Source organism: Macrobrachium nipponense, chromosome 30 (genome assembly GCF_015104395.2).
Source record: "Macrobrachium nipponense isolate FS-2020 chromosome 30, ASM1510439v2, whole genome shotgun sequence".
NCBI classification, from domain to species: Eukaryota; Metazoa; Arthropoda; class Malacostraca; order Decapoda; family Palaemonidae; genus Macrobrachium; species Macrobrachium nipponense.
This window is the reverse complement of record NC_087218.1, coordinates 50303757-50329558: the sequence shown is the minus strand read 5'-3', so window position 1 is coordinate 50329558 and position 25802 is coordinate 50303757. Positions and strand designations below refer to the sequence as shown.

Genomic DNA, 25802 nt, shown 5'->3' with positions numbered 1-25802 from the left:
TCCGTCCTCGTTTATATTTGGAGTTGACAGCAGGGGAACCGCCCCATGCTGATCTACTATTGGCTGGTGGCGGTAGGTCTTCGTTTTCATTGGTGGCTTGAACCGGGTCTCAAGCCACTTTCCATGCGTTGATGGTTTCGATACTGTAAGTCCTGCAGCCGCCTAGACCTCCTTAGCGGCGCGGTTACGTCGATGGGCGTTTCGCTATGCTGGCGGGGACGTCACGGCTAACTTGATTATGATTGGCTGCGGGAGTATCTCGTTCGGGGCGTCGTCTTCCGTGGAGTTGTCGTGCTCGGTGGTGTCATTGTTGGTGGCAGGTCTTCTCATACTCGTAGGGAGGAGAAATTCTTCCTGCGTCGTATTTAGTGTAGGTCTTACTTGCTGGATGAGAAGCGCCTCCAGCAGGCGTAACCGACGGGCATCAGGGGCCTTCCCGATGATCTTCGTGTTTTGGATGATCACATCCCGGGAGATGGCCTCTTGATGTTTGGTGCGTGCGTGATTTTTGATAGCCCCCTCTTGCGTGGCACGAGAGTCTCTTCGACAGGCGCATGGTAGTCATACCAACGTAGGCGCCGCTGCAACCGCGGACTGGGGCAATGGTAATACTGGTAACACCACATGCGGTCCTGCTTCATCAGGGGTCTCGTACCTGTGGCAGAGGGGTTATTTTTCTAATTTAGGTCGCCCGCGGTCCTTCCGATTCTTGGTAGTGAGATTAATTAGGTCGATATTTTTTGGTGTCGTCGGTCAGGGGATACATTTTCAGAAAATAATTTTCTTGACTGAGTCCTCTTCTTCACGGTAATGTGAGCTCATGAAGGCTTTATAATACAGCTTGATATTATCCTGGGGGCGGGGTTGCGGCTCTCACTACCGTACCATTTCTCCAGGCTGTACGGACTTCTCTGCTTATTAATTTTATTTGAATACCCGTAAATTGGGTATTCAATAAACTTAATAAGCGAGAAGTCCGTACAGCCCTGGAGAAAATGGTACGGTAGTTGAGAGCCGCAACCCCCCGCCCCAGGATAATATCAAAGCTGTATTATAAAGCCTTCATGAGCTCACATTACCGTGAAGAAGAGGACTCAGTCAAGAAAATTATTTCTGAAAATGTATCCCACCCCGACCGACGACACCAAAAATATCGACCTAATTATCTACTACCAGAATCGGAGGACGCGCGACCTAATTATGAAAAATAACCCCTCTCCACAGGTACGAGACCCCCTGAAGCAGACGCATGTGGTGTACCAGTATACATGCCCAGTCCGCGGTTGCAGCGGCGCCTACGTTGGTATGACTACCATGCGCCTGTCGAAGAGACTCTCGTGCCACGCCCAAGAGGGGGCTATCAAAAATCACGCACGCACCAAACATCAAGAGGCCATCTCCCGGGATGTGATCATCCAAAACACGAAGATCATCGGGAAGGCCCCTGATGCCCGTCGGTTACGCCTGCTGGAGGCGCTTCTCATCCAGCAAGTAAGACCTACACTAAATACGACGCAGGAAGAATTTCTCCTCCCTACGAGTATGAGAAGACCTGCCACCAACAATGACACCACCGAGCACGACAACTCCACGGAAGACGACGCCCCCGAACGAGATACTCCCGCAGCCAATCATAATCAAGGTTAGCCGTGACGTCCCGCAGCATAGCGAAACGCCCATCGACGTAACCGCGCCGCTAAGGAGGTCTAGGCGGCTGCAGGACTTACAGTATCGAAACCATCAACGCATGGAAAGTGGCTTGAGACCCGGTTCAAGCCACCAATGAAAACGAAGACCTACCGCCACAGCCAATAGTAGATCAGCAAATGGGCGGTTCCCCTGCTGTCAACTCCAAATATAAACGAGGACGGACACCGCTTCAAGATCAGTCCACCCTCAGCTTCCCAGCCCGAGGATGTCTGGCAGCTCCAGACGAAAGCTCGCTTGCTTCAAGAAAGAGAGAGAGAGAGAGAGAGAGAGAGACATATATATATATATCGTTAATGACTTTGATAACTATGGTATCATAGTTTATCTGTAAAATTCAAATATATACACCAATTTTGGCTCTGTATTTGATCATGACCTCCATAGGCGCTCTACTAGCCTGTCTAAGTAGCACGGAAAAAGCCGCTATTCGGAAAATAGAGAAGAATCTCTACAAGTGTAATGCTGCTGAAGTAGCCATTACTTTTAATAAAATAATAATAATAATAATAATAAATCTTCAAAGCTCTCACGAAGGGAAAATATCAAATTGAGAATAAAACCAACGGTAAATATGATGATAGCCATTTATGCTTCTCTAAATTCGACAGTCAGTGGACCGCCCCCCCCCCAAAAAAAAATAGATTTTAACAACTTCAAAACTAATGACTCTACATTTGATTACTCTATTAGTAAACAATACAGAATACTATTCTGTATAGCATATTTTTACTGATCATAAATCATATGGCAAGACTAAAACATTTACCATTTTTGAAAGTTTTTATCAATGTACTAATCTCACAATTGATTTCTGGGCTCATACGAAAGAACTGAAATGAAGTAACGAATAAGTCTAACTAAACGATAGATTTCAATTAATTGGGAAATTAAGAAAGAATCAAAATTTTCTTCGCCTTTGCCTTTTGTAAAATATATTTCGGTCGAACATGTATGACAAACAAATGTATTTTCAATCTTAATAACTATGTTCTAAGCAAGTATAATCACGGTAGAAATATCAATTACAAAAACTATAACAAAAAACTGGTTACAGTAGACGTAACTTGAAAGAATAAAAAAAGGCCGTAGAATAATTATAACAATATCTTTTTCATTCCAGTTAAACTATCAACGTACTATATATGACAATGAGACTACTTAATATACAGAAGATATGCAATACTGGCTTGGCATTGTAGAGTTTATCATCAATATTTTTCATGTATTAGGTTAAAAATAATTGCTTCAATACATTGAATATATAAAATAGAAAAACTCGGTGAAGTAAAAGTATGTTTTTTTTTGCGCAATAAAAATCTGCCAACAATTTTAGTCTACAATTTTTACTATAAAAATGATCTGCTTCTTTGTTGCACAACACTATGAACACCGTTAAAGTTAACTACATTCACCTCCTCCATTTTAACATCTTTGTCGAAATAATAAATTATAATATTAACAATCTGAAGAGATCATTACATCATATGTACTGTTTTGAATCAACTGCTCTCGATTCCTGGTGATTACAAGGGTAATTGTTTCTCTTAGATGCAACAAGTGTTCACTCAACCTTCGCCACAATGACGTGAACATCTGCCCACTGTACTACCAATTTCCTCGGTGAGAAACTCCACAATGGCTGGCCATTTCAAGATGCATATCGTGTACTACTACATCATTACCCCATTCTCATTCCTATGAGTAAACCCCTCAACCGTGAATGTGAAACTTTTCCCCTGATTCTAACCCCATCTCTGAAACTATATCTCATGCAAAACGTTGCCACAGGCAGAAAATGGATGGAAAACGCAGACTGCAAATTCTCTGGATATCGAGGTTTTCTCTTGATCAAAACAAAAATCAATAGAAGCTACTCTATTAGCAACAAATATCTAAAAAAAAATTTAAAAAATAACAAATGAACTAGGGCTTGTGAGATAGAATCATTTCCCATTTTTTACGGCATTGTATCAAAATTCTAATCTTTTGAAATATAGCTAACATGAAAAACATCCCTCAGAAAAATCAGAAACCTTCTCAAAATGATTTGTTTGTTTTCTGCCTGAAGCAAAGTCTGCTTGTGGAAGTGAAGATGACCCCCAGTAAAGACCCTACTACTCCTACACCCACCAAATGCACTTAAGTTAGTGAGGGAGTAAGCTACACTTACATTGTTAGACTGCTGTTGTACACTAGGACAGGGGACCGTGTCGTGCATGGTGTGCCCATCACCTATATCACCAACACCACTAACACCACTAATCGTGCCCGTTGTCGATGACACAGCATCGTCATCACCACCATGTCCCTGTTCCTCCTCCTCCTCCTCCTCACTACCGTCATCAGAGAGGGCTGAGGAGACACTCACGCTGTTAGTATTATTCAAGGGGAGATGGGTGCTGCCGGGGACCTCCACCTGAGGGGTGCATGCCACTGTTTCTGGGGACTGGCTTTCCTTGGGAGAATCTGTCTGGTTATAGCTGGGGCCCTGGGAGGAAGTGAACTCAAGTGGGGAGGTGACGTCTGGTGGTGGGAAACTATGTTCTGTGGGAGACATGGAGCCTAGAGATATTTCCAAAGGAGAGTTGGGTCCTGTTGGTGAGTTTGAATCTGCAGAAGACTGGGAAATGTCTAGAGTCTTTTGACCACATGGGGAATTCAACTGAAGTGACGCCATAGAAGCAATCAGAGAGTCGGGATCTGCTTTTAGTTCTTGTTCCAATTGCTCTGTATGAGGCTTGCAAGTTTCAGCAGAGTCTAAGATCTGTACATCAGCAGATTTTTGAGTTCCAGAGAGATCTACAGTATCTGTTTTGGAAGAGATGGTGTCCAAGTCTACTAAATTGTGACTTGAAGAGCTCTGTTCTGATGACTTGATGATAGGTTGGGAGCTAAAGTCTATTGTGGAATTCTGAGAATCTTCTAGGGTGGTCAGAACTTTGGGAGAGCTAGAATCGGGGCAAGGACTTTGGTCCTTCGGAGAACTTAAATCAATAGAGGAGGCATCACAAGATGAGACATCGACAAGGTCTGTTAGTGACATCTGAGTATTCTGAGTTCCTTCATTTAGATGCTTCTGCAGTGAGGTATTGGAAGATGAGCACTCCATGTCTGGCAAGTTATCAGCCTGTGCATGTGTATTACCTAGTTCTGGATCAGTGCACGTTGAATGGGTAACAAATTCACACATAGCCTCACCGCTCGACAGAGAAGCTGTTTCTGCCACTCTTATGTCTTCAGAACTGTCAGATGCCTGGGAAGAGAGCTTTTTGGTATGAATTGGTAGATGAGGCTGTAGTATTTCCTCATGATGGCTCCGTATATCCTCAGATGAAGTTCTGGACATCTTGTCATAAGCATCTGTATCTGCATCTGAGTAAAGACGTTCCTTTGAATCACTTTCTGTTATGCTTAGAGAGGAAGATGATGAGTGCCTTTCTCCAGCACTTGTGACACTAGTCTCTGATATATATTCAGTTTCAATAACTTCAACATTATTAGAGAAACTAACAGTATTAGTCTCCGTGACTGTACGGGAGGTTGTAATCTCTTGGGATATTTCACTACTACTTTGCTTAGTTTCTTGGATGCATAACAAATCTGCTTCTGAATCATCATACTTCAGCAAAGACTTAGAATTATTAATATTCTCTAAAATATCAGTCTCACATTCAATCAGAGTTACTGTCTGTTGGGAATTGGCATTTGTCTTATTTTCATCATCAATTGTTAATTCAGCTCCATACAGAGCCTCTGGCATCGAGGGCTCTGGGGATGACTGTTCAACAGAGCCAGGAAGGTCAGATGAAGACTCTAGTGAATCAGGATTGCTAAAATCGTCTACTTTCATAGGAGAGAGGATATCTATGCCACTTTCCTCATCTGCAGCACGTCCTACCGGATCGTCGAGTGGACTGTGTACATTAAGGCCTGTGAGTGAGTCAAGACTGAACGCAGTGGGAGCAGGCCGGGTCAGGACAGGCTCAATGGAATCGCAACTCAACAGGGAATTGAAGGAAGGAGGACATGCTGGTGCCTCCAGGGAATCAGGTTGGCACAAACGGGCACTCAATTCAGCCTCAATTAATTCCTGAAGGGAAGGGGCAGTGCCCCGGGGGGAGGTCTTGGCAGGAGTGAAGGGCAGGTTAGTGTTGACATCAAACTCGAGAGAATCAGCCTCGACTAAAACATTACTTACGCCCTCCCCTCTGCTCTCCTCCACCTCACTCATCCCAACGCCTGGAAAAGATATAAAAAAAATGTATATTAGATGATGTTATTGTAGGTTAACCTGGCTTTATGCCAGCACGGGCTCTTGCTGGAGTAGCCCGTAACAAATTCTTTAGAAAAAAATTTGCAAGAATACAAATCAACTAAAGGAAATTATGAAAACCAATTACATCAAAGGATATATAAGATACCATATTCACACCTTGGATCTCACAGTGAAGGAGCAACCATGACATGTTAGAAGCAATTAACTATTCAGGAAGTCTGAGACCAAGACATAAATATAACCGTCAATCGAAGCACATCTTTCAAATTAGTGACGTTTAAGGCACCCGATTACGAGTTGTGTAAGCATATTATCCTTGAGAGAGAGAGAGAGAGAGAGAGAGAGAGAGAGAGAGAGAGAGAGAGAGAGAGAGAGAGAGAGAGAGAGAGAGCGTGGATGAAGTCAAACATCTTGTATATGTCATTTATCGAAAATGCAGTTTCATTTCTCTGGTCCTACGGGAAAGGAAATCTGTTGAATTTAGAAGATTCTTTGCATTTTACAAAAAGGAACAGTGCTTCTTTTGCTGCTACATTTGTGTTGAAACTGATTAAAGAAAAATTAATAAGAAAAATTCTCTAATTCTCAAATTTTCAGTATTCAATGTTCATACGCCCCTCAGAAGGGTCTATGAGCTCCAGGAACTTAAGAGCCCTCTGTCAGAATTTACAACTAGAATATTCTGTATGTGGGAGGGAAGTTGGCCCTCCAAGGCCTCTATAAGCACTTTGCAGTATTATTTCAATAACAATAAGGGACAGCTCCGGAATCTCTTTATGATTCAACACGTGAAAATTTAAGGAAACGCTGAAGATTAATATCTTTACCTTCCATATTACTTAAGCAGTTACGAACTATATGAGAACTAAATGAGTCTTTCGTCTTAGCTTATCTTATACTGCTAAGCCTGACGTTTCTTAAGCGAAAAACATTAAAATTTCAATTTTAATTTGGCTGAATGTAAAAGAGAAAAAAAAAGACACTCAAAGGCCCTGGAAATGTGCCATGTCAGGAGGACGTAAATATGAGGCTTCACCCCCACCCCCACAAAAGAATAGTGAAATAAGAATATCGAGATAAATCCCCGTAAAAGTGACAGATTCGGGTATCGCGTGTCAAATGAGGCAGGACTCAGATGACGTCGTTTCAGTGCTTGCAGAAGTAAAAATGGGTTGAAAAAACTAGGAGGAACTGTTGTGTGCTTGGATGCAAGTGCAATCATCATTTACTACTCGTTTCGCATGTGATTTTGAACGTTGTGAACTCTTGCTCTTAGACTGGGCGAAATAGGATTAGATGTCGATAATTGATCCTACATTCCTAGTATGAATTCTGATATTACTGAAATTCCTAGTTTAAATTCAGATATTCTTAAAATTCCTAGTATGAATTCTGATAATCTTAAAATTCCTAATAAGAATTCTGGTATTCTTAAAATTTCTAGAATGAATTTTGGTATTCCTAAAATTCCAAGAATGAGTTCTGATATTCTTAAAATTCCTAATATGAATTCTGGTATTCCTAAAATTCCTAGTAAGAATTCTGGTATTTTTAAAATTCCTAATATGAATTTTGATATTCCTAAAATTCCTAGTATGAACTCTGATATTCCTAAAATTCTTAGTATGAATTCCGATATTCTTAAAATTCCTAGAAGGAATTTTGATCTTCCTAAAATTCCTAGCATGAATTCTGATATCTTAAAATTCCTAGTAAAAATTCAGTTATCCTAAAATTCCTAGTATGAATTCCGATATTCCTAAAATTCTTAGTGTAAAAATATAAGGACACTACCGAGAGCATAAAAAAGGGACATTACTAAAGAGTAAAAGTACAAGAAGGGCATTACTAGAAGTCAAATCAAACGCTGATATATTTGTAGCAAGGAAATATAAAGACGGCAGGTAACAATATGCAACATAAAATGACACATGACACGAAGATATGTCGAGTATTGTAAGAGGTCATACGGTAAGACCAAACAAGGACTAGACCCAAAGGTCAAAAACAGAAGACCAAGAGACCATGTAAATGGTATACATGATACAGGTATAATAAAAGAATAATAAATAATAAAAAAAAAAAACGACTAACAACTCGGGATGCTCAACGTTATGTTGCCTTGAGACGCGAAGCGATGCATGTAATTCTAAAAATAAGAAACGTAGTTTGAGACTTCGAGGAATAAATAAAACAAGAGTTTGGACAGCCAGGTATTCACTACCTCCAAGAAGACTAATTGAAACCAGCATTTGCTCTCAATGTTTAAAGATTATAAAACGCCAACAGACGTCACGGAAAGAATTTGTTTAAGAGTTAGAAACCATTCTGAATCATTATAAATATCCGAAGATAGTAAGGTCTAAATGCCAGACTCCTTGCAATTAATGGCATCATTCAGATATGTCAATCAATGCGAACATCTCTAACATATCGACACATCTTCCTTTCTCATCTTGTCCAAAATATCTTTTGTGGATTCTGTTTCCATCGCTTTGTGGTTACTTGTTCTTGTGGCAGTTTTTATGTTTATCAAATTATTATTGGCCATTGGTTTCACGGGTATCATAATATATAATAATATATTATATATATATATATAGATATATATATATATATTAGTATATATATATAAATAATATTATATACATATATATATCATATATATATATATATATATATATATATATCATATATATAGTTATATATATATATTATATATATATATCTATATATATCGTATATTATATATATACATATATATATTGATATATATATATATATATATATATATAAATATATATATATTATATATATATAATATGTACATTAAGAACACAATTATCACTTAATATCGAACGCATGATACCCGTGAAACCAATAGTCAATTGATAACCATAAAGACCGCTGCAAGAACAAGTACTCATGTATGCATGTATGTATGTATGTATGATGTATGTATGTTGTGTGTATATATATATATATATATATATATATATATATATATATATATATATATATGTGTGTGTGTGTGTGTAATGTATAAGTTGTTCTAAAAAAATATCACCACCAACCCTACCTTGAAGTGACATCAACTAGAACAAAATCAATAACGACCTGGCACTAAGGCAATCAAGAGCAATGAAATACCGTCCGCCACCCCCCCTCCCACCCCCCCAGAACTTCGACCATCCCTACTACGCCCCGAAGCTAATCTTGAAAAGCTACGTGTGTGTGAAACTACTACTACTACTACTACTAACTACTACTTCTTCTTCTTCTTCTTCTTCTACTCTTCTTAAGTTTGGTTTAAGAGCCGAGTCCCACCTGCCCAGCGGACGAAAATAACCTCAGCGCTAAAATTGATTCCTCCGGCGAAATCGACTAACCAACCCGCGCTGACCGAAATTAGCGCTTGCCTAAAGACTTTAGTTCTTGAGCAATAGAATAAAATACGACCAGGCTTTAAAAAATCAAGTTTTCCTCTGGCCCCTCGCCTACCTACGTCGACCAAAATAGCAATGGATTCTGGGGCTTAAATCATGTAGTTTTTAAGGTTTAAATCATGTAGTTTTTAAGGTACGACGGGCTTTATAAATCGAGTTTTTCTGCTGGGCACTCGCCTGCCTACCTGCGTCGACCAAAATAGCAATGGATCCTGGGGTTTAAATCATGTAGTTTTTAAGGTACGACAGGGCCTTACAAAAAATCAAGTTTATCCGCTGGGCACTCGCCTGCCTACCTGCGTCGACCAAAATAGCTATGGTTCCTGGGGGTTTATATTAAAAAAGAAAAATAAATTCATGTAGTTTTTAGGGTACGACGGGGCTTTACAAAATCAAATTTTCCGCTGGCCCTTTGCCTACCTGCGTCGACCAAAATAGCGATGGTTCCTGGGGCTTTCTATTAATAAAAAATAAATAAATAAAAAACATGTAGTTTTTAAGGTATCTAAACAGTGATCATTTTCCAATCATTACTACTCCCTTACATTACCTGTAGTATAAGTGGTGTCCGAGTGACACTGTCCTATTTTTGGTGCCAAAAGATAGCGCTGCGTGCTTGTGTGTGTGTGTGTGTGTGTGTGTGTGTGTGTGTGTGTGTTTACGCTTTCTTCGGCTACATCAAAAGCTAATAAACTTCTTCGACATGTAGTATAGTTAGTGTTCATACGGATGAGACATTAAATAGATAGAATATAGAATTGAGGCCAAAGGACGAGTGCTGGGACCTACGAGGCAAGTCAGAAAAACATTCCATGCGCAAAGTCGACTTAGAATGAAAAAATCCCGAATAATCGATTTTGGCTTTGACAGGAGAAGGAAGACGTCGCTAATATATATATTATATATATATATATATATATAATATTTATATATACATATATATATATATTATATATATTATATATACAATATAATTATATATATATACATAGATATATATATATATATATATAGATATAGAATTATATATATATATATATATATATATATATATATATATATATATATATAGATATATATTATATAATATATATTTATTTATTTATACAAGCGTCAGGAGCCTGACACAGACTTGTCGTAAAACTGTGCCCTAGACAAGTTCTGCCGAAGAATGTTCACTTTTTTGTATATTTTTATTTTCTACTAATTTTTTTTTTCCATTTATTTTCATTTTTATCTTCTTATGGTCAAGACGCCGGATATTTCATTACATTAATCCAGTATCAGATTGTGGACAAAAAACGTGAGAAGAGACAATCTTCAAATATTCCCAAATGACTTCAGCCCCTCTTACAAGGAATGACGCTACAAAAATGACGCTACAAAAATTCCTGAAAGCAAGCACGATTAAAAACGATAAAAAAAAAGGGGGCATTTGTTTCTTCTGATATGGTATGTATGCATGCAAAAAAATATTCATGCACAGCTTAAAGTAGCATCATTCAATCACACGAGATGATGAGAAAGTGAGTTTTATGGGTTGGTTTCAGTAGTTTTATGGAGTGGTTTCAGTATGCCGGCGTAATCTCGATACCTCTGATGGAAATTCAGCATAATGTGCTATGTCTTACTTCAGTTTTATTTTTATAATAATAGCAATACCTAGGATCTACTCTTCAAGTTTACAAGTCTAATAATAATGAATCATATTATGTGATTTCACCTAAAAACATATTTTAAAAGGAGACAAATATATTCATCACTTATTAAAAAACATCAGTCTATTGATAAACACATCAAAACTAGTAAAGAAAAACTGCAAAAGCCGTTAACAACGAAAGCAACGACTAATGAGCTATATAAATACACATATTGGTTAGGAAACAGAAAATATTCACAGCTCTATTCGCCACTAAGTAAAAGAGCGTAAGCCACCATCACTTGAAAAGCACTATGCTATATGTCTAATCCTGAGGCCTAGCTATAAATCTCACCTCATGCAGGGGCCAGGGGGACTGGGAAAGGGATAATAACAAATTAAAGTATGAAACGAACACACTTCATTTTTTTTTTTTTAGGGGATAAGAACACGCTTGATCAAACTAGGCTTTCTGCGACTTTAGCTGAGGCCTGTATTATTTTTCTCTTTTTTTCCAAATCCAGGGTTTCTTTTCCAGGTATATCATGGAATTTAGAATTTGGGAAAAGCAGGAGTTTAGAGGATAAACAAACACACCCAGGTAACAAAATAATAAACTAACATCCAGATAATGGTTTTGCTATTTCAGGATAACAGGATGTCCCAGACATACTGCTCTGGACTATTGTCTAGGTAACTAATCAAGTAGAAGTTCAAAAAGCAAAACAAAAAGAAGTTAAGGGTAGCCTGCAAAACCTATAGGCCACCAGGGTTCTTTTGGCCCTTGGGGGGGGCTTTTGGGGGAGAGGGAGGGTGTTGGTAGTTCTGTCCAAATGCGGTGAGAGAGAACTAAAAAAAAAAAAAACTGCTTGTTTGGTGTCATGAGCGAACTTGACCCAATGCCATACCTTCCAGCGTCGTAGTATGAGAGGTCAGGGACGGATTCGTTGATGCATAGGGCGAGGAAGGGGCACACAAGGTGTAATACCCCTTGCTGCGGGCACCAGCGAAGTCCGTCAATGAACGTCCCTCAGAGCACATGACGTCATCGAAGTCACTAAAGACGTCATCGTCAACATCCCTCTTTAATTCTCCAGCATCATTCCCAAAAGGTGCTCCTCCAGAAATTTTGGCTACTTCATCATTAGCCAGATAATTCTCACCAATGATTGGACCTAAAGCTCTTCTGGAACCACCTCTTACTTGCATAGCTGTGTCTTTGGCTTCAGTTGCTGTACAGTATATGTCTCCCTCGCCAGTGTTGGCTGCACTTCTAGGACTGCCATGCTGCCAACTGTCTTTTAGTTTTCCATTTTCTTCTAAATCACTCTGACTGCTGTCTGGACTGTCAGCATTTCTATCTGTATCATCTGTACTCGACGAATTGTCAAATATTTTCCATGACTTGCTCTCATTTTCCAATTCTTCTGCATACCAGTCACTTTTCATGTCAGTTTCATCACCACTATCTCTTCCTTTTGCAAACTTTCTATAGTGTTCATCACAGTCCAAACTGACTGGGCTGTAAGATTTTACACTTTCACTCCAAGTAATTTCTTTGTGTTTTGATTCATCACCACTTTTGGGACTGAATGGATTGAGCATATCTTCAAGATCACTGTCAATAGTTCTCTTTTCACTATCTTCATTTAGGCCATCTTGCTGTTCTACGTTAATAACCGTATTAACTATCATTATCTGAAACTCACTGTGAGGTGTAGGTACATTTTGGTAATCTTTAGAGTTCAGAATGTCTTCAAGATCGCTGCCAACAGTTTTTCTTTCACTTCCTACGCTTTCCATACCATCAACTTCGCTGTGCATATCTCCAGTAGGTAAGCCGTCGATGCTAATGCTCAGATCTTGAAGCTCTTCAGTTTTAAATTTATTCTCACTCAAATTGCTAATTTGATTGAGCATTTCCTCTAGGTCTTCTGTTTTATCAAATTCACTCTTCCCTTCTGTGTCTGATTTCCACTCCAGGTCATAAGCACTTGCTGAGCGTTTCAGCTCCCTTGATACTTCATCATGTTTGCTTCTATATAAATAATTTTTGGTGCTGTTCAAGTCTTCTTCGAACATCGGCTGAGCATTTGTAATTACTATTGTTGGTACCTGTTGTTTACAAATTGCCTTTGCCATTGCACCATTCTCCTCAGAATCATTTGCAATCAGGCAACTTATTTCGTTTAGTAATTCCTCAGCATCACTGCTGTCCTTTCTTCTCTTGACAGAGGCTTCGTTAGAGGGGTTCCACGATGAAGTAGCACTCATTCTCAAACTTTCATTCATTGATTCTTCAGCAATCAGATTACTTATCTCATTGAGAATTTCGTCGATATCACATTCATCAGTTCTACTGTCTGAACCATACTCATAGTCTCCAGAAGCCTCTAGGTTTAAAGGATCGTTCATTACAACAAGACCTTCTTCAAACAGTTCCTTATCACTCCAAGCATCCATGAAAACAATGTCATCATTTGTCACCAACTTTTCAGATCTTTCTCTCCCAAAAGAGTCGCTTCCACTGTCCTCCCCATCTCTGTCACTTGCAAAATCCCAGTCAACTTCATCATTTACAAACAAAAGGTCATTCTTTTCCTCTAGGAAGTCACATATATCCTCCTCTTCGTCTTCGGTTTCTCGTGAATCATGTTCTATCTTTTCTTTTCTTCCTGAAAGCTTACTTTCAGCACCATTGTCAACATGTGCTGCTACATGATCCATAAGTTCTTTTTCCCCAAATTCCATCTTTAAAATACTGTCAAAATCTAAAGTTGAATCTCCCTGACAGCTCTCTTCATGATGATAATCACTGGGAGGAACAGCAAGACCACCAACTGAATTCACATAAGCACATTCATCGTCTTGAACCAGTTTTTTAATATCAGTCTCCGAAACAAGAAGAGGTTTATATGGTAATCTATTGCAGATTGAAGGTATGACAGCTTTTTCCTGTCTGTTACCTACTGAGGAGGCTTCCAGTCCACCATTAGCTCTCTGTTCAAAGGAGCTCGACACCATTGTTGGTTGTGTTTCCACTCCATCCAAATCCTCGACTTGGATTGTAACAGGCATCCCACACTCACCTCCAGGCGCACCTTCATCTAACAGTTCCTTTTTCACACCATCATACTCATCACTTTCAAATACTCCCCTCTTCTCAAAAACGCATGCCTTATCCCTCACAGAATTCTCTTTCTGACCTCTACCAGTATATGCAGGCGCAACGCTATTTGTACTGTTCATATTCTCCTTCCCCTTTTGCTCTTTGGCTAAGAGATTGTGATTTAATACGATGTCCCATAACCCTCGATTCCTGTTTCTTCCCCTGCCCCGTCTCGCATGTCTCAGCCTAAGAACCTCTAACTGCCACGGTACTAAATCGGAGGGAGAATCTAGCAGGTGTTTCTGTTTGCTTTTTAATTTTTCTGTATTCCCTGTGCCACTTGCTTCACTCACTATTTCTGGTTCATCAACTATTTCTGATGCCTCTTCTTCGGTTTCCCAAACAGTTTCCCATCCACTGCTCTCATCATCTTTCTGATCCAAAGATTCTTTGCCAACTAAATCAAGAGCTTCAGTTTTAATTATCCTCTCTCTGGGTCCCTCCTCACTTTCCTCCTCGATGTTGACCTTTGGCTGTTCACCCTCACTTACAGCTAAATATGTTTCAGAGAGTTCCCTTGGTTCCTTATTGCCTCTTACGTACACATTCCTAAAAGCTATCTCTTCAAGTTCATGCTGATCTTGTTCCCTCTCCCTACTGCCCTGACTTAACCTATGACCTTTAAATCTTTTTTCAATTCTTTCACTATTGCTTTCATCTTCTGATAAAGAAGTCTCATCTGTTGGTCTTGGTTTATCTTTCGTTTTATCTTCACTTAGTCTAAGACCTCTAAATCTCCTCCAGTTGCCCTCACTCGCACTCTCTTCTGAAATAGATGGTTCTTCAGAGTTTTCTGCTCGCCTTTTTGCTATGCGACGTAATCTGCGAATTCTAAACCTCCTTCTAATTCCCTCACTTATACTACTTTCTTCTGAGAAAGATGTGTCTTCAGACAGTTCCTGTTCATTTTCTTTTATCTGGCCCTTACTTTTGTTATCTGTGCCTTCAGTCTTAAGCAGGTCATCGTCTTTACAGCTTCTCTCAAGATCTGGTGTCTCTCTACCCTCAAATGATGCCAATTTTTCGGGAGTCTGATCGTTTCTTTCCAATGTGTCCTCTGTTTCACTTAGGTCAACCTTTATATGCCTTTCCTTTTCTGTATCACAGGTTCTTTCACGTCCTAGTCTTTTTAATGCGCTCATTTTATGTAATGTGTTCACTTTATGACTCCTTAGCACTTTAAGTACTTCGTCAGTTTTATCAGATTTTTCTGATTCAAGGCTTATATCTTCTCCCTTCGACACTTCCTCAGAGTTGTCTAGCTCTCCAGTGTCTTGGCTGATCTCGGATATTTCATCACTGCCATCTGACCCATACTTTTGACTTACTTCATAAATTTCGAAAGCCTCATCAAACCTCACACATTTCTGAATCTTCTTCTTCAACGCGGGTATTTCTTCAGTCTGATTCACTTCACCTACGTCAGCATCTGGGTTCTCTGCTTCAAAAGTTTCAGCATCTCCAGTCTCAGGTAATGCCTTTTTATCATCAACTTCTCTCATTTCACGTGGAGTTTTCTCCATTTCATCTGAATAATCAACTTTTAAACTTACTTTAATTGTTTTGTAAAGCTCAGGGACCTCTGTTTTCTTTTCTGCCACATCATACTCAATTAATCCGTCCTCTTTAGAATCCATATCCAGTATTTTAAGGTTATTTTCAATTGCAGGAGATACCTCTTGCTCACTGGTCAACTCTTCCCTGTCATTGGTTTGCTCAGGTTCAGCATAATCTACCTGATAACCCAATCCTTGTATGTTAGAGGCCTCTTCATTGTCTGGAAGATCATCCATATCAAGACTGATATCTTTTATTTCAGACATTTCCTCAGTTTTAATGGAAATCTCCATTACAAGACTTACTTCTCTCATTTCAGACGATTTCGCACCTTCACTTATTTCATCAATTTCCGACTCTTCTTTTTCAAATTGCCCTTCGGTAGGTGTGTCATCAATCCCAAACATTTCCTCGGCTTCAGATGCCTTGTTTTCTTCTTGGTCTTCAGCCTTGATTTCAATTGGTTCTTTAGTTTTGTACTCGTCGTTTTCAGGCTCACTTTCCATCATCTTCTGTCTGCCCTCTACATTATCTATTTCATCAATTTCGGAAACATTTCCTTCTTCAACACCAACATACCCTTTTTCAGATTTTTCTTCAGGTTCAAATCTTTCTTTAATGTCAGATCTCCCTTCAGTTTCAGATAACTTCTCCTTATCAAGACTTACATCCTCAGTCTCTGAACTATCTCCGATGTCGGAATTTTCAATTTCAGACGTCTCAGCCTCTGCAAGACTTACCACTGAACTCTCTTCAATTTCAGATCTTTTGATAATTTCAGATACGTCACTGATTTCTTTCCCAGGACTGGTATCCTCTACCTGTGATCTTTCTTCTGTTTCAAATCTTTCATCCACTTCAGATATTTCTTCGACATTAAGTGTCTTTTCCTTACTGAGACTCAGGTCCTCTTTCTTAGAACTTTCAGTTTCATATCTTTCAGTAGTTTCAGATATTCCTTCCACTCCATAACCCGTTTCCATGCCAACAGCTAATTTCTCAAGCATGGATCTTCCTTCTGTTTTGTATAATTCAGAACTGGGTCTTCCGTCACTTTCACTCCTGTCATCAGCTCCAGAACTCTCTTCTATTGCAGAGGACTTTTCCTTTCCAAGACTTGAATCTTTTATTTCAGACTCTTCTTCAGATATGTCTTCAATTTCAGATCTTTCCTCTATTCCAGATACTTTGTCCTTTACAAGACTCACATGCTCTGTCACAGATCTTTCTTCTGCTTCATCTTTGTCGTCAGTTTCAGATATGTCATTTATTTCAGACTCCTTTTCCTTTCGAAGACTCAGGTCCTCTATTTCTGATCTTTCTTCAGTTTCATAACTGTCATCAGTTCCAGATTTTTGGTCAACCTCCGATGCCTTTCCACTTTCAAGGCTTCTGCCTTCTATCTCCAAACTTTCTTCATCTTCACATACACTGCCAGCTACATCAACCTTTCCAAGGCTTAAATCCTCTACTTCGGATCTTCCTTCAGTTTCAGATTTGTCTTTAAATTCAGACAATTCTTCATTTTCAGATGCATTTTCCTTTCCAAGACTCACATCCTCTATCTCATACCTACTATTAATCTCAGATCTTTCTTCTGTATCAGATGGCTTTTCCTCTGCAAGACTTACATCAGCTATCTCGGATCTTTCTTCCGTTTCATATTTGTCCCCAGTTTCAGATATTTCATCTGTTTCAGGTGCCTGTTCCTCTCTGAAACTTATGTTCTCTGCCCTGCTTCTTTCCTCTGCTTCAAGATTCTCGTCGACATCGGATATTTCTTCTATTTCAGAGGCCTTTTCACTTCCAATGCTTAAATCCTTCACCTCAAATCTTTTTGCAGTTTCATAATTATCATCAGTGAGAGATATTTCTTCTCCTACACTTCCCCTTTCCTTTCCAAACTGCATTCCTTCCATCTCTATTCTTTTTTCCGTTTCACTTTTGTCCCCAACTTCAGATCTTTCTTCAGCTTCATATGCCTCCTCATTTTCAGAATCTAATTTCTCTATCTCAGATCTTTCTTCAGTTTCATGTATGTCACCAGTATCAGATTTTTCTTGTATCCCTGATGATATTTCCTTTCCAAGAATAGGAATTACATCCTCTGTCTCAAATCTTCCTTCAGTTTCATGTTTGTCATCAATTTCAGATATTTCTTCCATTCCTGAAACCTTTTCCTTTCCAAGACTCACATCCTCTATCAGGGATCTTTCTTCTTTGTCTTCAATTTCAGATATTTCTTCCATTCCTGAAACCTTCTCCTTTTCAGACTCACATCCTCTATCAGGGATCTTTCTTCTTCTTCATCAATTCCAGATATTTCTTCCATTCCAGAAGCCTTTTCCTTGTCAGACCTTACATTTTTCCTCTATTTCAGAAGAAATTCTTTCCTTTCTTTGTCATCCATTTCCAGGGATTAATTTCTTTTCCATTCCTGAAACCTTCTTCCCTTTTTCCGCGGGACTTCACATCCTTCTATTCAGGGATCCTTTCCTTTCCTTTGTCCTTTCAATTTCAGTAATTTAACTTATCCTTCCATTCCTTGAAACCTTTCCTTTTCAAGGACTTACATCCTCATCAGGGATTCTTTCTTCTTTGTTCTTTCAATTTCTTATAAATTTCCTTCCATTCCTGGGAAACCCCAATTTCTTCCCTTTTCCAGACCTTTTACAAATTCCTCTATTCCTTTTGGATTTCTTTCCATTCCTTTGGTTTTCTTCAATTTCCCTTTATTATTTCCTTTTCGCCATACCTGAAACCTTTTCCTTTTCAAGACTTACATCCTCTATCAGGGATCTTTCTTCTTTGTCTTCCATTTCAGATATTTCTTCCATTCCTGAAACCTTCTCCTTTCCAAGACTTACATCCTCTATCAGGGATCTTTCTTCTTTGTCTTCAATTTCAGATATTTCTTCCATTCCTGGGAAAACTTTCTTCTCTTTGTCTTCAATTTCAGATATTTCTTCCATCCCTGAAACTTCTCCTTTTTCAAACTTAATCCTCTAATCAGGGATCTTTCTTCTTTGCCTTCAGGTTTCAGAATATTCTTCATTCCTGAACCTCTACCTTTCCAGACTTACATCCTCTAAGGGACCTTTCTTCTTTGTCTTCCGCTCAGATATTTCTTCAATTCCTGAGAACCTTCTCTTTTCCAGACTCACGAGCATCTATCAGGATCTTCTTCTTTGTGCTCCACTTCAGATTTTCTTTCCATTTCCTGAAACCTTCTCCTTTTCCAGACTTACATCCTCTATCAGGGATCTTTCATCTTTGTCTTCAATTTCAGATATTTCTTCCATACCTGAAACCTTTTCCTTTCCAAGACTTACATCCTCTATCAGGGATCTTTCTTCTTTGTCTTCAATTTCAGATATTTCTTCCATTCCTGAAACCTTTTCCTTTCCAAGACTTACATCCTCTATCAGGGATCTTTCTTCTTTGTCTTCAATTTCAGATATTTCTTCCATTCCTGAAACCTTCTCCTTTTCCAGACTCACATCCTCTATCAGGGATCTTTCTTCTTTGTCTTCCATTTCAGATATTTCTTCCAATTTCATGGAAAACTTTCCTTTTCAGATTTCACATTCAATTCCCTTATCCAGGGAAATCTTCCTTCTTTGTCCTTTTCAATTTAAGATATTTATTCCATTCCTGAAAACCTTTTCCTTTTAAGACTTACTTCCTTCTATCAGGGATCCTTCTTCATTGTCTTTCAATTCAGATTTGTTTTTCCATTCCTGAAACCTTTCCTTTTCAAGACTTACTTCCTCTACCAGGGGATCTTTCATTTTCTTCCAATTCCAGATATTTTTTCCAAATTCCTTAAAACTTCGCCTTTTTCAAGACCTTACATCCTCTATTTCATGGGATCTTCTTCTTTGTCTTTCAATTTTTCAGATATTTTCTTCCATTCCTGAAACCTTCTCCGTTTTTCCAAGAATTCCATCCTCTATTTAGGGATCTTTCTGCTTTGTCTTCCAAATCCTCAGATATTTATCCAGGTAACTTGAAACCTTATTTCCTTTTCAAGATTTTTGCAATAATTCCTATTTCAGGGAATCTTTATTCTTTCGTTCCTTTCCAATTTCAGATTTTCTTTACAAATTCATTGAAAACCTTTTCCTTTGCAAGAATTACTTCCTCTTATCAGGATCTTTTTACCATTGTCATTCAAATTTCAGGACGTTTCTTCCACTTCCTTGAAACCTTTTCCTTTTCAAGACTTACCCCTCTTACCAGGGGATATTTATTTCATTGTCTTCAATTTCAGACGTTTCTTTCCATTCCATGAAAACCTTTTCCTTTTCAAGACTTAAACCTTCCTCCTATTTTCAAGGGATCTTCTTCATGTCTTCAATTTCAGATATTTCCTCCATTCGAAACCTTCTTCTCTTCAAGGGACTTACATCCCTATTTCAGGGATCTTTCTTCTTTGTCTTAACATTTCAGAATGTTCTTCCCATTCCGGAAACCTTTTTCCATTTCAAGAACTTACCTACTTCCTATCAGGGATCTTTTTCAAAATTGTCTTCAATTTCAGACGTTTTCCTTTTCCATTCCTGAAACCTTTCCTTCAGACTCACTTCCTCTATCAAAGGGATCTTTCTTCTTAACTTGTCTTCAATTTCCAGATACTTTTTTCCATTCTTTGAAAACCTTCCATCCTTCCTTCAAGAACCTTACATCCTCCTATTTCCCAAAAGGGTCTTTCTCTTTGTTACTTCAATTTCCAGAGATTCCTTCCATTACAGGGAAACCTTTTCCTTTCAAAAAAAAAAGATTACTTTTTCACTTCCTATTTCCAGGTGATATTTCTTCCATTGTTCTTCAATTCAGATATTTTTTCCAAATTCCTTGAAACCTTCCTTTCCTTATAAGGACTTACATCCTCTATCAGGTATTCTTTCTTCTTTTGTCTTTCAATTTCAGAACATTTCTTCCAATTCCTGAAAACTTTTCCTCCTTCAAGACTACTTTCCTTCCTATCAGGGATCTTTCTTCATTGCTTCAATTTCAGATGTTTCTTCCATCCTGAAACCTTTTCCTTTTATAGGGAACTACTTCCTCAAACAGGGAACTTTCTTCATTTGTCTTCCAATTTGCAGAATATTTTTTCCATTCCTGAAACCTTCTTCCATTTTCAAGAAATCACCATTCCTCCTAATTCAAGGGGATCTTTTCTTAAAATTCCGTCTTCAATTTCAGGGATGGTTCTTTCCATTCCTTGAAACCTTCTCCTTTTCAGACCTAATCCTCTATCAGGGATATTTCCTCTTGGTCTTCAATTTCAATATTTCCTCCATTTCCTGAAACCTTCCTCCTTTCCAAGATTTTAACATCCTCTATTCAGGGAAATCTTTCCTTCTTGTTTTCCCCCAATTTCAGAGGGAATTACTTCCATTTCTTTAAACCTTCTTCCTTTTCAAGACTTACCATCCTTTCTAATCAGGGATCTTCTTCTTTGTTTCTTTCAATTTCCCAGATATTTCCAAATTCGTCCTGAAACCTTCCTTTTCCTTTTTCCAAGACGTTACATCCTCTATCAGGGATCTTTTTCTTTGTACTTTCAACTTCAGGATATTTCTTTCCATTCCTTTGAAAACCTTTCTCCTTCAATTTTAAACTAACATTTCCTTCATTCAGCGGAAATCTTCTTCCTTTGTTCTTTCCAAATTTTCAAGAATTCTTCCATTCCTGAAACATTCCTCTTCCAAAACTACAGTCAGAATTCAGGGAATTTCTTCTTTGTCTTCCAATTTCAGATATGTCTTCCAGTTCCTTGAACCTATATTATGGTTCCATGGATATTAAATATCCCTAGATTCATGGGATTTTTCCTTTGTCTTCCATTTTCAAGATATTTTCATTCCTGGAAACCTTCCTATTTTCAAGACTTACATCCTCTACAGGGATCTTTCTTCTGTGTTTCAACTTCAGATTTGATTTCTTCCAATTTCAATGAAACCTTTCCTTTTCAATACTTAAATTTCCTTCCTATAAGGGATCTTTCTTTCTTTGGCTTCAAATTTGCCAGATATTGCGTCCATTTTCCTGAAACCTTCTTCCTTTCAAAACTTACATACCTTCTATCAGGGATCTTTCTTCCTTTGTCTTCCATTTTCCAGATTTCTTTTCCATTCCCGAACAACCATTCCATTTTCAAGAATTTACATCCTCTATCAGGGATCTCGCTTCCTTGTTCTTTCCATTTTCAGATATTTCTTCCATCCACCTGAAACCTTTTTATTTTCAAGGGACAGTACATTTCTTCTTTATCAGGGATTCACTTCAGTCTCCATTTCAGATTTCTTCCATTCCTGAAACCTTTCTCCTTTTCAAGACTTACTTAATCCTCTAATCAGGGATCTTCTTCTTTACGTATTCCATTTTTCAAGATATTTCTCTAGCATTCCTGAAAAACCTTCTCCTTTTTCCAGACTTACATCATTTCTATTCCAGGATCTTTCTTCCCTTGTCTTAAATTTCCAGATATTTTTCCATCCCTTTGAAAAAACCAAAACCTTTCAAGACTTAACATCCCATCTATCAGGGATCTTTCTCTTCTTTGTCTTCCATTTCAGATATTTTCTTCCATTCCTGAAACCTTCTCCTTTCCATTGACTTTACATCCTCTATCAGGGATCTTTCTTGCTTTGTCTTCAATTTCAGATATTTCTTCCATTTCCTGAACCTTTCCTTTCCATGACTTTACATCCTCTATCACGGATTCTTTCTTCTTTGTTTCTTCCATTTCCAGATAGTTTCTTCCAAATTCCTTAAACCTTTCTCCTTTCCAAGACTTACATCCTCTATCAGAGATCTTTCTTCTTTGTCTTTCCAATCCTTTCAGACTATTTCTTTCCATTCCTGAAACCTTCTTCCTTTCCAAGACTTAAACCATTCCTCCTATTTCAAGGGATCTTTCTTCATTTGTCTTCCAAATTTCAGATATTCTTCCATCCTGAAACCTTTTCCTTTCGACTTGCATCCTCTATCCAGGGATCTTTCTTCTTTTGTCTTTTCCATTTAAGATATTTCTTTTTCCATTCCTGAACCTTTTCCTTTTACAAGACTTACATCCTTCTATTCAGGATCTTTCTCTTCCTTTTGTCTTTACCATTTCAGATATTTCTTCCATTCCTGAAACCTTCTCCTTTTCCAGACTTACATCCTCTATCAGGGATCTTTCTCCCTTGTCTTCAATTTCAGATATTTTTTCCATTCCTGAAACCTTTTCCTTTTCCAAGACTTTACCCATCATTTTCTATTCAGGATCTTTCTTCCTTTGTCTTCCCAAATTTCAGATATTTTCCTTTTCCAATTCCTGAAACCTTCTCCTTTTTCAAGACTTAATCCTCTATCAGGGATCTTTCTTCTTTGGGTCTTCCATTTCAGTTTTTCTTTCCATTTCCTTTGAAACCTTCTCCTTTTCAAGACTTACATCCTCTATCAGGGATCTTTCTTCTTTGTCTTCCATTTCAGATATTTCTTCCATTCCTGAAACCTTCTCTTTTTCAAGACTTACATCCTCTATCAGGGATCTTTCTTCTTTGTCTTCCATTTCCAATATTTCTCCATTACCTGAAACCTCTCTTTGTCAAGGACTTACATCCTCTACAAGTGGTCTTTCCTTCTTTGTCTTCCATTTCCAATATTTCTTTCCATTCCTTTGAAAAACAATTTTCCTTTTCAGACTTTACATCCTCTATCAGGAATCTTTCTTCTTTGTCTTCAACTTTTTCAGGGATTTTCTTCCATTTCCTTGAACCTTTTTCCTTTCCAAGGACTTACATCCCTCCATTCAAGGAATCTTTCTTTAGTTTTTCATATTTTTCCTCAATTTGGTTTGTTCTTTCGGTTTTTCATGTAATTTTTCATTCTCTAGATTCACATCCACACTTTCATATTCCTCTTCCTTTTCGATATCCACATCTTCAATCGCTGACGTTTCTTCAGCTTCATAGTTATCATCCATTTCAGAAATATCTTCTGTTTCAGATGTTTTCTCATTATTAAGACTGGATTTTTCTGTATCCATTCGTTCTTTAGAGTCTCGTCTTTTATCCATACCCAGGTTTTCTCCATTTTCAAACGCGACTTCTTTTCCATGAAGTATATCCTCAGTTTCATCACATAGTAGCTCAATTTTGAAGAATTCTTCTTTTTCAGATGTTTCTTCAGTTTCAGAAATTTCTTTAGGCTTAGTGATTCCTTCAGTTTCAGATTTTTCTCTTTCATCTGTTTCATCACTCTCATCAATTTCATATCTTTCCTCTGCTGAATAGTCTTTGTTTGATCCCTCTGTTCCGTCCGATGTAGAAGGCATCTCCGCTGTTTCAGTTCTATCATCAAATTTAGATTTTCCTTGAGTTTCTGAAAACTTTCCAAACTCTATATTTTGTGTTTCTGGTACTCCATCACACTCTAATATTTCTTCTGTCTCTAAAAATTCCTCCTCTAAAGGACTACCTTCTCTTTCTGAGCTTTCTTCAGCTGTACATAATTCTTCAACTATGGATGTCTCCTTTCCAAGAGATATATCTTCAATTTCAAATATTTCTTTATTTTCAGACTCTTCTTCATTTTCAAGGGAGCCTTCCTGTTCAGGACTATCTTTCATATCTGAGGTCTCTTCACTGTCATATTCATCTTCAGTGTCTGACACTTCTCTTAATACTGAAAATTTCTCTTCAATATCAGGTTCACCTATTCCGGATAATTCTCTAATTTCAGATGTTTCCTCAATCTCCTCATATTCATCTACTTCATTTTTCCCTTTGGCTCCGGAAAGGGTGACCCTTTCACCATCAATACCCTCTATTTCATATAGATCTTCAGTTTCAACTAACTTTTTCCTCTCAACGGTTATCACTCTTTTATCAGGCATTTCTCCACACTTTAATTTTTCCTCACTGTCGAAAGATTTCTGTGTTTCAAGTGAGGAGCTGTCTGTTTCGTGTTTTTCCTCCGTTTCAGACTTGCCGTCAGCCCCAGCAGACATTTTCTTTTCAAGACTGCCATCCATTTCGATTCGTACTTCAGTTTCAGACTTTTCTTCCTCCATTTCAAACATTTCTTCAGTTTTGGATATGTCATCAGTAGCCAAGGATTTCGCCTTTTCAGATTTTTCATCTTGACTAGCTGTTTCCACATCTTTAGCTTGCTCTCTGCCTGAGAGTACAATCTCGTCTGCACCAGATCTTTCCTCTGGAAAGATTATTTTATCTCTTTCAGTATCAGCTTTTTCTATGTGGCATTTATCTTCACCATGTGACAATTCTGTTCTAGATCTCCAGTCAGAGACGGATTCTTCCTCTGTATCAAAATAAATCTCATCTTCATCAGTTGTCTGCACTTCAAGGGAGGCATCTCTTACTTCCGATTTCTCTTCACTGTCATCATCTTTTCCTTCACTTTTAAAACTTTCCTCGTTTTCAGATATATTCTCAACCAATCCTAAGTTATTTTCAGCAAGTATCTTCTTTAATTCGGATTTGTCTTCAGCATCAGATTTAAAACTATCTTCATTTTCAGAAGCATCTCCAATCAGAGCTGAATTATTCTCGTCAACAAATGTTTCTTTTACTTCAGATTTTTCTCCAGATTCAGATTTAAAACTATCTTCATTTTCAGAAGCTTCTCCAATCCGAGCTGAATTATTCTCGTCATCAAATATTTCTTTTACTTCAGATTTTTCTCCAGATTCAGATTTAAAACTATCTTCATTTTCAGATATTTCTTCAATCAAGGCTAAGGTGTCTTCAGTAATTACTTCCTTTAAATCTGATTTATCTTCGGTCTCAGACTGAAAGCTGTCTTCATTATCAGACAATTCCTCTATCACTGCTGAATTCTCCTTCTCAGCTGCTATTTCTTGAATTTCAGATTTTTCTCCAGTTTCAGACTGAAAACTGTCTTCATTTTCAGACAATTCCTCTATCACACCTGAACTCTCCTTTTCAGCCAATATTTCTTGAATTTCAGATTTTTCTCCAGTTTCAG

The 25802-nt window shown here is 38.1% G+C and overlaps 1 protein-coding gene across 1 annotated transcript in view; it reads right to left on the bottom strand.

Moving 5' to 3' along the window:
• The window catches only part of LOC135202144 (uncharacterized), a 187951-nt gene that overhangs the window by 146797 nt on the left and 15352 nt on the right, over window positions 1–25802 (bottom strand). Inside the window, 6 exon segments of the mRNA XM_064231395.1 lie at window positions 3881–5949; window positions 11980–18055; window positions 18560–18723; window positions 19021–19276; window positions 23221–23390; window positions 23700–25772. Coding sequence (XP_064087465.1) covers window positions 3881–5949; window positions 11980–18055; window positions 18560–18723; window positions 19021–19276; window positions 23221–23390; window positions 23700–25772 — 10808 coding nt within the window.